Genomic DNA, 15,222 nt, shown 5'->3' on the forward strand with positions numbered 1-15,222 from the left:
AAATAGTTGGAGCTGCACAGTACATCCACATTTTTTGACTGTTACTCATCTTAATCCCTTTTTCTGATTCGAAACCGAACCCAGTCTGCTGGGTAGGACAACAACCTGACTCTTTTGCAAGAAAATAAAGTTTAATTCTACACTGTTAAATGTGGAGTTTACATCGGGTCTTATACAAAGCAGTTGGGAGTTTAAAAGTGAAATACATTAAAAAAATGTTAAGGTAATTGAATGTTAGGCTAACTTGCATCTTTGCTTTTGAAGTCTGTAATATTAAACTTGCACAACACATCTCGTAATTATTTACAAGTCCTTTTGAAACTATATACATAAAAAAAAGTTTTAAAACATCTACTGATGTATCTAATTCCAGGCAACTTTAAGCATGCTGCCATCCTTGAGCCTTCAAATTGTAGTCATTTTGTACTGACAGATGAGAAAAATTTAATGACCCAGAATGAATGGTCTGATTTAGTGTTGAAAACACTGGAAATGATTTGAAATCACTGTGCAAATTAGTGTGCAAAGGACTGCTTAGGTGAATTATGTGTCAAGAAGTGCTGTAGATGCACATGCTTCATGCCAATAATATTTTTTGGAAAGATTTCCACTGCCCTCGTTGTCCACAGTTACTCTATATCTTTATTGGCCAAGATGCTAAACCTCACAGGGTGGTGATGGTATCCCTGAGAAAATCAGAGCTTTTAATCCCTCAAAAATTAGTTTGCACATCACTTATTTATTTTGAATGGATCTTGTGGGATGGCTCACTTCTGTGTTTTTAGGGTATACCAAAAAATATAAAATAAAAACAAGTCTGTGAACATAATGGCGTTGCAACATTGATGCTGTTTGGCTAAGAAAATCGTTGTCTGAATATCTGCCATCTGCCGCTCTGAGGGATTTCTTCACATTTCTACAAACGCATGGCAACTTACACTTATCTCTACCACAGCTAAGAGACGTACCACTGATAATAACGACACATAGCCTCACTTCATAAAAGCCAAAATATTCCTTTGAGGGGCTGTTTGCAGTTGTTTGACAGTTCCTTGTCAAGTTTATTTTAATAAGGACTTGTGGATTTGTAGGAAACGGTGGCTGAAAGTGATCCTAGGTAGGTACTGTTGTTTTTGCTGCATGCAGTAATGACTGATAGGAGGAAGCAAAACCATACGGACACAGGACTAGTCTGCTGATAAGAAACCTCCAAGTACAGAGTCTATACGGAAGAAACATAAGAATCAAATCACCCCAGACATGAAGTGAACTGCTCAAATTCTTATCAGCCTTATGGGACCAAAGCCTGTTGTGGTTTCTTACAGTACACGGCCTTTCGCTTGCCTGTTGACATTTACCATAGTTGTTGGTAAGAATTGGCTGTTTGGAGATGGTAAATAAAAGGTCATAAACCATGAGCTTCCTTTAAACATGCCTACCTTGTTCACGCTTCACACTAAATTGGTTGCTGACTACTGGTCATAGTCTTGTTAATCATTTTGCTCAGTTTGTTTTTATTATTTTAACTTAAACTGATTAAATGTGGGGTTTTTGGGCACCACTGATATCGCATCTTTCAGAGACGGTTCTGTTGAGGATTACAGACGAAGCAGACAGTTTGTGGTTTAGTTCAGAAGAACCTTTTACCCTGCAGGCTGTTTATGTGTGATAAAGCTTTTTATACCTGTGCAGGGCAACACGAACCTCCACCACCGCGGCAGCACGCAGGCCTTCTTCCGGAGTCACTGATCTGGGCCTACATCGTCCAGCTCAGCTCGGCCTTGCGGACCATCCACACAGCTGGTCTTGCTTGTCGGGTTATGGACCCCAGCAAGATACTCATCACTGGCAAAACCAGGTATGGGCATTAATTGCACATCAGAGTGCAACTGTGTTATTAGGAAAGCCTGCTACTGCCCACCTTTAAAAGTCTTTCCACAGAACAGTATTGCATGTATTATTTAAATCAGGCTTCCTGTAAAGTAATGTGTTAAACAGAGATTGTTATCTTTGGTCCAGACTTTCAAGACATGCATACAAACTAATGAAGCTACTGGTCTCTTATCTAAAGGTTACGGGTGAACTGCGTCGGGGTGTTTGATGTCCTAACTTTTGACAACAGTCAGACCAATCATCTTGCCCTGATGCCTCAGTACCAGGTACTTATTTAATACAAGAGTTCATCCAGCAATATACTCAACATCTAGATTTCATGTCGAAGACGTTGCACAGTGCATCAGTATTTGTGCATTTGTGTCTCTCTGTCATGCAGCAAGCCGATCTGGTTTCGCTGGGCAAGGTGGTGATGGCTTTGGCATGTAATTCACTGGCTGGGATTCAGAGGGAGAACCTGCAGAAGGCCATGGAGCTGGTGTCTATAAACTACTCTTCAGACCTCAAGAACCTTATTCTGTAAGAGGGTGCATATGAATACTGTAGATCACAAGAAACCGCTTCCAGTGCTGTTTTCCCAAATGTTCACTTCAAAGGAAATCGAGCTTACAAAGCAGTTCCGATATAAAGAAAATGTATCTGATGAGCAATGCTGCTTGTACAGGTTACAGTTTGTTCATGTTTAAGTTGCCACAAGAACAGTTCTCTCAAACAGCTAATTTAGGGTTTAAGCTGGCAATATTTGCGAGTCAAATGATTCCTTTGACCACAAGATAAAGTTTATTTGACTAATTTTGCCATATTTTTATTTAACACAGAATGTATAAGTAAATACATCCTCTAACTTACGAATATTTAAAATATTTTTCCCTACATTATTCAACAGCATCCAGAACTCTCCGTAAGCAAATTGCGTGCACATATAAAAACCCATGAAATAATTTAAATGAGTTCCACAATCAAAATAAAAACAAATAACCAGTTTATTCAGGTCATGTTGCGTAAAAAAGTGACACTTTAAAAAAAATTAAATTCATTATGTAGTTGGTCAAGCCTCTATCAAACGTACTAAACCAGTTAGAAAACACTGAAATCCAAGAGTTTCACCCCTAAAACTTTCATACTGATCTGCTTCTATAGATAAACCGCAATCAAATAATCTAGAGCTATTTACATTTGCCACATTACAACCACATACTTCAGTGTGACTTATTGGGATTCCTAATCCATAAAATCCTTTGCAACCGGTTTTCGATATCACCTGATTAATACCTTTGAATGTCTTGCAGAACACTGTTAAATCTAACATACACTGATAGAAAACGTATCTCTGTCTGTCTAAAATGACAGGCCGGTCAAGCAGAACATTAGAGGAGAAGTTGAGAGGTCTTTTGTAATTTTAGAGCAGCTGCAGAGACCCGTAGCTCGGGTGGGAGAATTTAACAGAGGAACAATTAGGCATGACCTCTAAAAGTCTGACCTATATGGAAAAGTGACAAGAAGAAAGCAACTGTACGCCATACAAAATCCTGTTTGTAGTTTTTTTGCTTACCTGCAAAATTCCATGCGTGATGACCAATTAGTCCTGCACAAACCCCTGAAAACACAAAGTCTGGTAAAACATGGTGGAGCCAGCATCATCCTGTGTAGATACTGGGCAGCCTTGGAAGAAAACCTGTTGGGAGCTGAAAAAAGACATGGATCTCAGCTGGAGCTTCACATTTCCAGCTGGACATCAACCCAAAACAAACACCCAGGACCACTATGAAATATTTTTTAGATTAAAGTGCAAGTATGACCCAGTCAAAGTCCATCAAAATCCTATTGAGAATTTGTGGCAAGACTTCTATCAGAACTGACTGAGCCTGGGCCATTTAGGAAAGATGAAGGAGCCAAAGTTTCTGTCTCTAGATGTGCGAATCCGATGGATACATACCCCAAAAGACTTAAAGGGGTAACTGAAGCTAAAGGTGGTTCTACAAGTATTGGCTCAGGGGGACCGGACACAAATGCACACCACACTTTTCAGATTTTTACTTGAGAAAATATAAACAAAACATGTTATCTTCCTTCCACATAAGTATTGTGTGCTGCTTTGTTTTGGTTTACAACATCAAATTAAAAGTGTGTGATTGTAATGTAACAAAATTTGAATCAATTCAACTATGGATACTTTTGCAAATCACTGTATAAGAAATTATAGTTTAAAAATAAATCTTTTTCCTTTCCCTGAACAACAACTATAAGCATAAAACAAAGCACTTAAATACTCGTACTTGTCGTCTTCCGGGACCGGGTCGCGGGAGCAGCAGACTCGGCACAGAGGCCCAGACGTCCCTCCCCCTTCAGACACCACCTCCAGCTCCTCCGGGGGGAGCCCAAGGCGTTCCCAGGACAGCCGAGAGACATAGTCCCTCCAGCGTGTCCTGGGCCGTCCCCTGGGCCTCCTCCTGGTGGGACGTGCCTGGAACACCTCCCGAGGAAGGCATCCAGGAGGCATCCGGTATAGATGCCCGGGCCACCTCAACTGGCTCCTCTCGATGTGGAGGAACAGCGGTTCTACTTCGAGCCCCTCCCGGATGGCCGAGCTCCTCACCCTATCTCAAAGGGAGTGCCCGGCCACCCTACGGAGGAAGTTCATTTCAGCCGCTTGTATCCGTGATCTCGTTCTTTCGGTCATGACCCAAAATTCATGGCTATAGGTGAGGGTAGGAATGTAGACACACCGGTAAATCGAGAGCTTCACTTTTTGGCTCAGCTCTCTCTTCACCACAACGGACCGGCACAACGCCCCCATTACTGTGGCAGCCGCACCAATCCGTCTGTCGATCTCCCGCTCCATTCTTCCCTCACTTGTGAACAAGACCCCGAGATACTTAAACTCCTCCACTTGAGGCAGGAACTCCCCTCCAATCTGAAGAGGACAAGCCTCCCTTTTCCGGTCGAGTACCATGGCCTCGGACTTGGAGGAGCTGATCTTCATCCCAGCCGCTTCACACTCGGCTGCGAACCGCCCCAGTGCATGCTGTAGGTCTTGGCTAGAGGGGGCCAGTAGGACCACGTCATCTGCAAAAAGAAGAGACGAAATCCTCTGGTCCCCAAACCAGACCCCCTCCAGCCCTTGGCTGCACCTAGAAATCCTGTCCATAAAAGTTATGAACAGGACCAGTGACAAAGGGCAGCCCTGGCAGAGTCAAACATGCACTGGGAACAGGTCCGACTTAGTGCCGGCAATGCGGACCAAACTCTTGCTCTGCTTGTACATAGACTGGATGGCTCCTAATAAATGGCCCTCGACTCCATACTCCTGGAGCACCCCCCACAGGGCACCACGAGAGACACTGTCGAATGCTTTCTCCGGGTCCACAAAACACGTGGACTGGTTAGGCAAACTCCCATGAACCCTCGAGTACCTTGTAGAGGGTATAGAGCTGGTACAGTGTTCCACGGCTAGGGTGAAAACCACACTGGTCCTCCTGATGCCATTTCGACTATCGGCTGGACTCTCCTCTCCAATACCCTGGCGTAGGCCTTACCAGGGAGGCTGAGGAGTGTGATCCCCCTGTAGTTGGAACACACCCTCCGGTCCCCCTTCTTATGAAGGGGGACCACCACCCCAGCCTGCTAGTGAAGAGGCACTGTCACCGACCGCCACGCAATGTTGAAGAGGCGTTTCAACCATGACAGCCCTACAACATCCATAGATTTGAGGTACTCAGGGCGGATCTCATCCACACCCGAAGCCTTGCCACCGCAGAGCTTTTTTAACCACCTCGGTGACTTAAATAATGGTTTTTTAATAAAATTACATTATAAGCTACACTTGTAATTTGTAGGTTTAATGCTTAATGTTGTGAGAGTTCCGGAAACCTCCAGCAGACTAAAAAGATGAGTTGATAGTTTATTATCACTATCATGAAAATATTAGGAATTCATGCAATGTTCAATATGACTGATAAACACTGATGATGAAGATATGCTGCTGCTACTGAAACACCACATTTTACTAAGTTTAGCATCTAGTTCTAAGCAGATATTTAATAATTTTATTATTTCTGTAAGTCATATTAAACTGTGACAAGTCAAATAGTGTGCTGTGGTCTGACATATATGCTCCATTTCAGTGAAATATCTTCTAACTTTAAGATAGGATATATTTTCCCATAATGACTATCAAACATGATAGAACTGACTTCATAGAAGTGAGTGTTCAACGGCCTTTCATTTTTTTGTATATTGCTCCTGAGTTGCCAGATGTCTTCATAACCTCTTAAAGTAATGACCTGTTACACCATTTTGATGCAAAAAAATTATTTCCATTTTAATTTGCAGAAAACGGACGTTGCCTACATTTACCTGTAGAGATTATGCTGCATTGGTCTGTTTTTTTTTTCTCCACATACGCAGGTACCTGCTGACTGATCAGTCTCGCCTGCGCAGTGTCAATGACATCATGCCTATGATTGGAGCACGGTTCTACACGCAACTCGATGCATCGCAGATGAGAAATGATGTCATTGAGGAGGACCTTGCAAAGGTAACAAGAAACTTGATGAATGCATCAACGTGGCAGCATCAAACATTCTTGGGTTGCAGACAGGAATGAACTTAATAAGCTAGGAGGGAAATTGTTTGACTACAGGATGTTGTATTGTTTATTAAAATGTTTTGGCGTCTGCTCTTACAGTTAGTTTCCAAATGTTAGTGTGAATGTGTCAAATAACTGCCTTGAACACCCCCTGAAACATGCAGTTTGTTCTTCATGCCTGAAGTTACTCTTACCCTCAGCGATGAGCGATATGAACATATTTTGCGGTGCTATTAGGATAACAATATAAAACTACAGGGTGGGCCATTTATATGGATACACCTTTATAAAATGGGACTGGTTGGTCATATTAACTTCCTGTTTGTGGCACATTAGTATATGTGAGGGGGGAATCTTTTCAAGATGGGTGGTGGCCATTTTCAAGTCGGCCATTTTGAATCCAACTTTTGTTTTTTCAATAGGAAGACGGTCATGTGACACATCAAACTTATTGGAAATTTCACAAGAAAAACAATGGTGTGCTTGGTTTTAACATAACTTTATTCTTTCATGAGTTATTTACAAGTTTCTGACCACTTATAAAATGTGTTCAATGTGCTACCCATTGTGTTGGATTGTCAATGCAACCCTCTTCTCCCACTCTTCACACACTGATAGCAACACCACAGGAGAAATGCTAGCACAGGCTTCCAGTATCCGTAGTCTCAGGTGCTGCACATCTCGTGTCTTCACAGCATAGACAATTGCCTTCAGATGACCCCAAAGATAAAAGTCTAAGGGGGTCAGATCGGGAGACCTTGGGGGCCATTCAACTGGCCCACGACGACCAATCCACTTTCCAGGAAACTGTTCACCTAGGAATGCTCGGACTTGACACCCATAATGTGGTGGTGCTCCATCTTGCTGGAAAAACTCAGGAAACGTGCCATCTTCAGTGCATAAAGAGGGAAACACATCATCATGTAGCAATTTTGCATATCCAGTGGCCTTGAGGTTTCCATTGATGAAGAATGGCCCCACTATCTTTGTTAATCTCGGCGACATGTCAATGGCTGTAAACAAAGAGAAATTTGTAAATAACTCATGAAAGAATAAAGTTATGTTACAACCAAGCACACCATTGTTTTTCTTGTGAAATTCCCAATAAGTTTGATGTGTCACATGACCCTCTTCCTATTGAAAAAAAAAAACAAAAGTTGGATTCAAAATGGCCGACTTCAAAATGGCCACCACCCATCTTGAAAAGTTTCCCCCCTCACATATACTAATGTGCCACAAACAGGAAGTTAATATGACCAACCATTCCCATTTTATTAAGGTGTATCCATATAAATGGCCCACCCTGTATATCTCCTTTTCATTCCTTTTTTTAGGTAACTGTGGCTGGGACTGCATGTTGCAGCAATTATAGCGCCACAAACACAAATACTGCTCTTAAAAAATATTCCCATTTTAAATAGGCTTCTTCAGGACACCAGTTATGTAAAGAAGTGTGATTTCTATCACTGAACTGCACACAGTACCTGCATTTAATTATATTTTTGAAATTATTTTTGTTTTTCATGGAAAGTAGTGAAATAAATGGTAAAAGTAAGAATCCCAACAATGCAGCCACTTTTGGAGTTTTCAAACATAATTAATTGGTATTTATCCTTGTCCTGATTAAGCAAAACTCTTTGCATGAGAAACTTTTTTTGACAAGTGATACGATGAATGCCCACTTCTACTTCCCCTCGTGGATTCTGGTCTAAAACACCAACCCAGCTTCTCTGTGTGCACTTTATCCTGTATCTGAGCATTTTGGATTCGGATCTTGCTTTTACAGGATCACAAGACTGGTATTTAATTTCATGAACAGAAATGTAGAGGTTTGCAAAATTAAAAACATCCCTTTTTTTAAAATATAAGTTGATGCAGTGCTGCTCAGACCTGCTTGAAATCTGCTGGTTTCTGTGATGGTCGAAAGGGTTTCCTGTTTATCACCTCATCTCTGTTAGCTTAATGTCTCCTCATGTGCCGTTTATTTGGCCGGGGAGTGCTTTTGTTAACAAAAGCCTTTGGTCTTTAAAACATCTGAAGCATATTGTTTGGTTGAATGCAACTCTTGCATAAAGAAGAGAAGTTATTTTCCCGTTTATTAGCAATTTTGGATTTGCATCACAGCAGCATCTAATTTGGTGCTTGATGAATAAATGGCTCATAATCTACATCATAGTCTAAAACAATTATGTCTCAAGGATAACTTCTTTATCTTTTAATTCAATCAATTTCCTGAGATCATTGCTGCCCAAGGTCAGTATATATAATGACTCTTAGAAGCACCTTGGATGGTTTGGTTTTGAATTGAATAACTTCTCAAATTTAAAGGAACGAAGGGAATTTATTTATTTATTTTTATTCTAACATCAGTCATCAGTAATTGCACTTCATTTAAGGAATATAAGAAAAACCCACAATTATTGTAATCACGATGAATTTTATTTTTGACCACACTTAGGGCTCCTTACTAATTATTTAATTAAGTGAAATGAAGCCCCAAAACCACATTGTTCTACTCTGCACCAGACTACTACAACTAAGAGAAATTTTATAAAAAGCAGGGGAACATTCAGATCATAATCTAAGCTGATAAAATTCCAACTTTTAGCTAGCGTTCATTGGTCTCTCATTAAACACGACATTAAGCAGAAGAATTCTGAGTTATAATACCTCATGCTAATTTTACCACAGAAGGACAAAGGATGAAGTGAAGGAAAGTGAAAAACGCTTTTAAAGAGATTTACTGTGATCCTTAGCCGGCTGGAAATGTGGAGGAAAACCTGAGAAAACTTGTAAGGAGTTTTTTACCAATCTTAGATTACCATTGCAAAGTGTACTATGCAAACAAAAATGTTTATCTCAACCAAATCTGAAAAAGACGAATGGGCTTCTTGTTGACTGCGTCTGGAAGACGTTTTGCTGGTTTTCAGGTTCTGTTTCCCATTGAGAGTCTCGGAACCCAGCTATCTTCATTACTAGCAGATTCCAGGGAAGGAGTCATCAGGTTGGCCTAATCAGCCAATCAAAGATGGACTTTGGAAAACATGCGAGCCAAGACATTTTAGGCAGCCAATAAGAATATTTGAACATAGACTCATAATGACAAACATTTAGAAAACACTTAGGAAAAAAAGTCGTGGTTATAAAAACATTTTTATATTTGAAGATTCAGGAATACAATAAGCATGAGAATAAGAGGTTGTGCCTATATCTATGGTCTGTCAGTGATAGTTTGAGGGTACTTGATGGAAGGGAATTGGATAAGGGGGATGGTCAGATCTGAGGTGTTCTCGGCCCTTGATTGCTGATGTTTATGAGGCTGGAGACGGTTTAAAAACTAGTAAGACTAGTAAACAAGCATAGAATAACAGAATAGTATTAAAAATACCTAAACATGTCTAATAACAAGCATCATTGCAGAAAGACGTTTTGCAATATGCATAAAGAAACCCAAAGTAACAGGAAAACAAAAGCCTCGCACAGATTGGCTAATGTTACTGTTAATAAATTCACATCCAGTAAAACATGAAGCAACAGAGCTGCTAAACATAAAGCCACCGAAAACCTCCGCACACGCTCGAGGTTCAGGCGGCTGCTAAGAATTGAGACTACACAGGAGCATTTTAATAAACGTGAAACGCTACATGCTAGTGTATGTACACATGAGAAAGAGTAATTGCGTTCTTGGCCTTGTATCTAGGCCAAAAAACATTTATGATGCTCCTGGGGAGCTTATGACGGACTGGAACTGCACGGATGCGAACTCGGGCTGAGCTTTAAGTAAAACATGCTTTTGATGCCGCATGATTAAACTGCACTGAAGCTACTATGTCATTCTATTTTTTTGTCTTGGAGGTTTGAGATGAGGCCACATTCATGAACACATGTGTTGCTGCTGCTTCTGCTTCCTTTTAGTAAAAGGGAAGTGTCTTTTGGAACCTGCTAGAAAACAGGCTCTTTGCACCTTGTTTGGACAAAAGGTCAAATGGCAGAGTTTTCAGTTTCTGTAAATGTTATATGTAAATTCAAGTTTAAGTCAGTTCTTCTAAATTAGATATATATTTGATTCATTTTAACATAAGTTCTTCTCTTTTTGTACTTTCTATTTTTACAAATGTATATCTATCAAACCTGAACATTGTCATTTTCACTTCAGTGCTCCATTCTTATTAGCATCCATCCTGTTTAACGTTCACAGGCTGTGTTTATGTTTAAACTTGATATTCATTAATAGTCAATAATAACTTTGAAGTATTGTTGGCTAAGGCGAGGTGTCTGATTTTGGTTTCAGGAGGTACAAAATGGTCGCCTCTTCCGCCTGCTTGCTAAACTGGGAACCATCAACGAGCGGCCAGAGTAAGTAACGTAGCCTCTCTCTGGATAAAGTTGAACCACTTTGTGTTTGTTGGATTTATGTTGCCAACTTGTGCTGTAAATTAGGTTTCAGAAGGACCCGGCGTGGTCTGAGACAGGCGACCGCTACCTGTTGAAGCTTTTCCGGGATCACCTGTTTCACCAGGTGACTGAATCGGGGACGCCGTGGATTGACCTCAGCCACATTGTCTCCTGCCTCAACAAAGTCAGTGAACTCTTTTCTTTTATAAAACCGCATCTAAATACAGGTCCTTCTCAAAATATTAGCATATTGTGATAAAGTTCATTATTTTCCATAATGTCATGATGAAAATTTTACATTCATATATTTTAGATTCATTGCACACTAACTGAAATATTTCAGGTCTTTTATTGTCTTAATACGGATGATTGTGGCATACAGCTCATGAAAACCCAAAATTCCTATCTCACAAAATTAGCATATTTTATCCGACCAATAAAAGAAAAGTGTTTTTAATACAAAAAACGTCAACCTTCAAATAATCATGTACAGTTATGCACTCAATACTTGGTCGGGAATCCTATTGCAGAAATGACTGCTTCAATGCGGCGTGGCATGGAGGCAATCAGCCTGTGGCACTGCTGAGGTCTTATGGAGGCCCAGGATGCTTTGATAGCGGCCTTTAGCTCATCCAGAGTGTTGGGTCTTGAGTCTCTCAACGTTCTCTTCACAATATCCCACAGATTCTCTATGGGGTTCAGGTCAGGAGAGTTGGCAGGCCAATTGAGCACAGTGATACCATGGTCAGTAAACCATTTACCAGTGGTTTTGGCACTGTGAGCAGGTGCCAGGTCGTGCTGAAAAATGAAATCTTCATCTCCATAAAGCTTTTCAGCAGATGGAAGCATGAAGTGCTCCAAAATCTCCTGATAGCTAGCTGCATTGACCCTGCCCTTGATAAAACACAGTGGACCAACACCAGCAGCTGACACGGCACCCCAGACCACCACTGACTGTGGGTACTTGACACTGGACTTTCTGGCATTTTGGCATTTCCTTCTCCCCAGTCTTCCTCCAGACTCTGGCACCTTGATTTCCGAATGACATGCAGAATTTGCTTTCATCCGAAAAAAGTACTTTGGACCACTGAGCAACAGTCCAGTGCTGCTTCTCTGTAGCCCAGGTCAGGTGCTTCTGCCGCTGTTTCTGGTTCAAAAGTGGCTTGACCTGGGGAATGCGGCACCTGTAGCCCATTTCCTGCACACACCTGTGCACGGTGGCTCTGGATGTTTCTACTCCAGACTCAGTCCACTGCTTCCGCAGGTCCCCCAAGGTCTGGAATCGGCCCTTCTCCACAATCTACCTCAGGGTCCGGTCACCTCTTCTCGTTGTGCAGCGTTTTCTGCCACACTTTATCCTTCCCACAGACTTCCCACTGAGGTGCCTTGATACAGCACTCTGGGAACAGCCTATTCGTTCAGAAATTTCTTTCTGTGTCTTACCCTCTTGCTTGAGGGTGTCAATAGTGGCCTTCTGGACAGCAGTCAGGTCGGCAGTCTTACCCATGATTGGGGTTTTGAGTGATGAACCAGGCTGGGAGTTTTAAAGGCCTCAGGAATCTTTTGCAGGTGTTTAGAGTTAACTCGTTGATTCAGATGATTAGGTTCATAGCTCGTTTAGAGACCCTTTTAATGATATGCTAATTTTGTGAGATAGGAATTTTGGGTTTTCATGAGCTGTATGCCAAAATCATCCGTATTAAGACAATAAAAGACCTGAAATATTTCAGTTAGTGTGCAATGAATCTAAAATATATGAATGTTAAATTTTCATCATTACATTATGGAAAATAATGAACTTTATCACAATATGCTAATATTTTGAGAAGGACCTGTATGCCCACACTTTGGTTGTTAGTTAGTTTGTGTGTGAGTTAAACTAATTGAAAGTAAACTGATATCTGGTAATTGTTTAAATCCGTCATAAAGTGATGACCCATAGGATCTAAAACTAAAATTGCAAAATTTTTGGTAATTATTTTGATACACAGTATTTATCCACTCAGTCACTGTATTCATGTTTAATTCAAGCCTGTAATGCAGTGGAAAAGTCTGTCTCAAACTTACACCTTCTCACAGTTCCATTCCTTCTCTTGTTGGAACAAAAACACATTTTCCCATTGGCCATATCAAACCTTGTGACTATCCATCCATCTATTATCTTGCGTTTATCCCAGATCCCAGGTCACGGGGGGAACAGGTCCAGAAGGGAAATCCAGACATCCCTCTCCCCCTGGTGGCACCATCCAAATGATTCTAGGTGATCTCAAGAGGTTCCCAGGCTGAATGGGGTATTCTCCCTCCAGCGAGTTCTGGGTGTTCCCCAGAATTTCCTCCCAGTGGGATGTGCCCAGAAAACCTCCAAAGGGAGGCAGCTAGGAGGCATCCAGGTCAGATGCCCAAACCACTGCAATTGATTCCTTTTGATGCAGAGAAGCAGAGGCTCTACTTTGAGCTACCTGTGGTTGACAGAGGCCCTCATCCTACCTTTTTAAGGCAGAGTCCGGCTACCGTAAAGCAACTTTTTCGCCAATTGTATTTGGGATCTTGGTCCTTCTGTCAAGAGCCACATCTAATGACCATAGGTGATTGTCGGAATGTAGACAGACCAGTAAATCGGGAGCTTCGCTTTTTTGGCCCAGCTGTTTTTTCACTACCTTAAACAGGAGCAGCGGCTGCATTTCTGCAGACGAAGCCCCAATCCGTCAGTTCATCACCCGTTCGATCCTACCATTACTAGTGATCGAGACCCCAAGATCCATAAACTCCTCTGCTTGAGTCAGAAATTAACCTCAAGTCCAACTATTTATGGTGGAGAACTATGGCCTGGATTTTGAGGACCTAACTCTCATGCCACCCACCTCATACACAGCTGTAAACCGGTCAGTTTCCAAACTGGACACCCTCCTCTCCAAGACTACGCCTTGAGATCCTGTCCATGAACACCACAAACAGGATCGGTGACTAGGGGCAGTCACGGTGGACTGGCACCGAGAACAAGCGGCTGACTTTGAGCTTTAAGATGACCTGAAAATTTTGGTGTTTTCAACTTAAACCAACTGCTAGCATAACCGTAAATATAGTAATATGTTATTTCAATAACTTTAAAATTGATACCTCAGGTTAAATTTATGAAACCAGTTACTCAGTTAAGTGAGCTCAAGGTGTCGTTATTAATTGTTTAAACACAAAAAAAACCTCAAGATGTCCTTACCTAGAGTTGATGAAACTGTTACCATGGCAAAAACAGTTCACCGTCTCAGTAACAGGAGACAATGAAACCTGTACCACAACAAAATATATTAAAATTATGAGGGACATGTACTTTTATTACAACAAAAAAGCTCAAGAGTTTATTCTGAGATCATTAGACTCTCATCATGACATAATGAGCTGTAGTAATACCATAATATAGTAAGATAATAAAACTATTATGACAGAAATTAAGTCCTCATGATTTTGTTATCCTGATAGAAAAACACCTTTTTACAGTGCAAAAAAAACAAGGTCAAGATCGCATTAAACCTAGATAAGAGAATTAGGCTGTTATGGTAACAAATAAGTTAAGATTTCATCATTTAAAGTTAGCACAAGGTCTCATTATCTCAAGATAAGATCGTTTAACAGCTATGACAACAAAAATGTTTGGTTTTTGTTTTCTTTAGATAATGAGACCCTTGTCATAACATAATGAGGTCAAAGTTTCATTATATCTGAAAAAGATAATTAAACTGTAATTAAAAGAAAAAAAAAGCTCACAATAATCCTGAGATTAAGGCCTAGCATGATGAGCTCAGGGTCTCATTTTGTCAGAAGAAAAGCAATAAAACTGTTGCTACAAGAAAAAAAAGCTTAACATCTTGCGTTGAGATAAGTAAACTCAAACAAAATGAGCTCAAGGTGTCATCATCTCAAAGTAATGAAATAATTAAACTGATGCAACAACCAAACTTCATTATATGTAATCATCATGACTTAATAAAGCTTATTACCATCACAATCTCAAATGTCTCATCTCAAGATTATGAAAGTATTACCGTAACACGTGGTGACAAAACAGGCTTAAGATAATTATATATAGATAAAAGTTCAAATTCTAGTAATATTAAAATGCAGTGAAGCTCAGTTCATTGTGCAAACTGGTAAAACATTTTTTATCTGGGGTCCTTTTTATCTCAATATAATGAGAAAAAAACCTATCGTCACTACAAAATAAGCTTGAGATATTGTTGTCCTGATATGACTTCTTGAACTTTAAGGTCTCAAGATGTTTGGAAAATGAAACTCCTTATGCAAAAACAGGCTGGAGGCCTTTTTATCTTTTATCTGATAGTGAGAAGGTCAGA

The 15,222-nt window shown here is 40.6% G+C and overlaps 1 protein-coding gene across 1 annotated transcript in view; it reads left to right on the forward strand.

Moving 5' to 3' along the window:
- Positions 1-15,222, forward strand: part of pan3 (poly(A) specific ribonuclease subunit PAN3) — a 29,439-nt gene that overhangs the window by 11,247 nt on the left and 2,970 nt on the right. The window contains exons 12-17 of the mRNA XM_047349542.1: positions 1,693-1,858; positions 2,072-2,159; positions 2,273-2,412; positions 6,301-6,430; positions 10,773-10,837; positions 10,922-11,060. Of these exons, the coding sequence (XP_047205498.1) occupies positions 1,693-1,858; positions 2,072-2,159; positions 2,273-2,412; positions 6,301-6,430; positions 10,773-10,837; positions 10,922-11,060 (728 nt within the window). The remainder of the gene's footprint in view (positions 1-1,692; positions 1,859-2,071; positions 2,160-2,272; positions 2,413-6,300; positions 6,431-10,772; positions 10,838-10,921; positions 11,061-15,222) is intronic.

The sequence above is a fragment of the Girardinichthys multiradiatus genome, chromosome 21, assembly GCF_021462225.1.
Source record: "Girardinichthys multiradiatus isolate DD_20200921_A chromosome 21, DD_fGirMul_XY1, whole genome shotgun sequence".
Lineage (NCBI taxonomy): Eukaryota > Metazoa > Chordata > Actinopteri > Cyprinodontiformes > Goodeidae > Girardinichthys > Girardinichthys multiradiatus.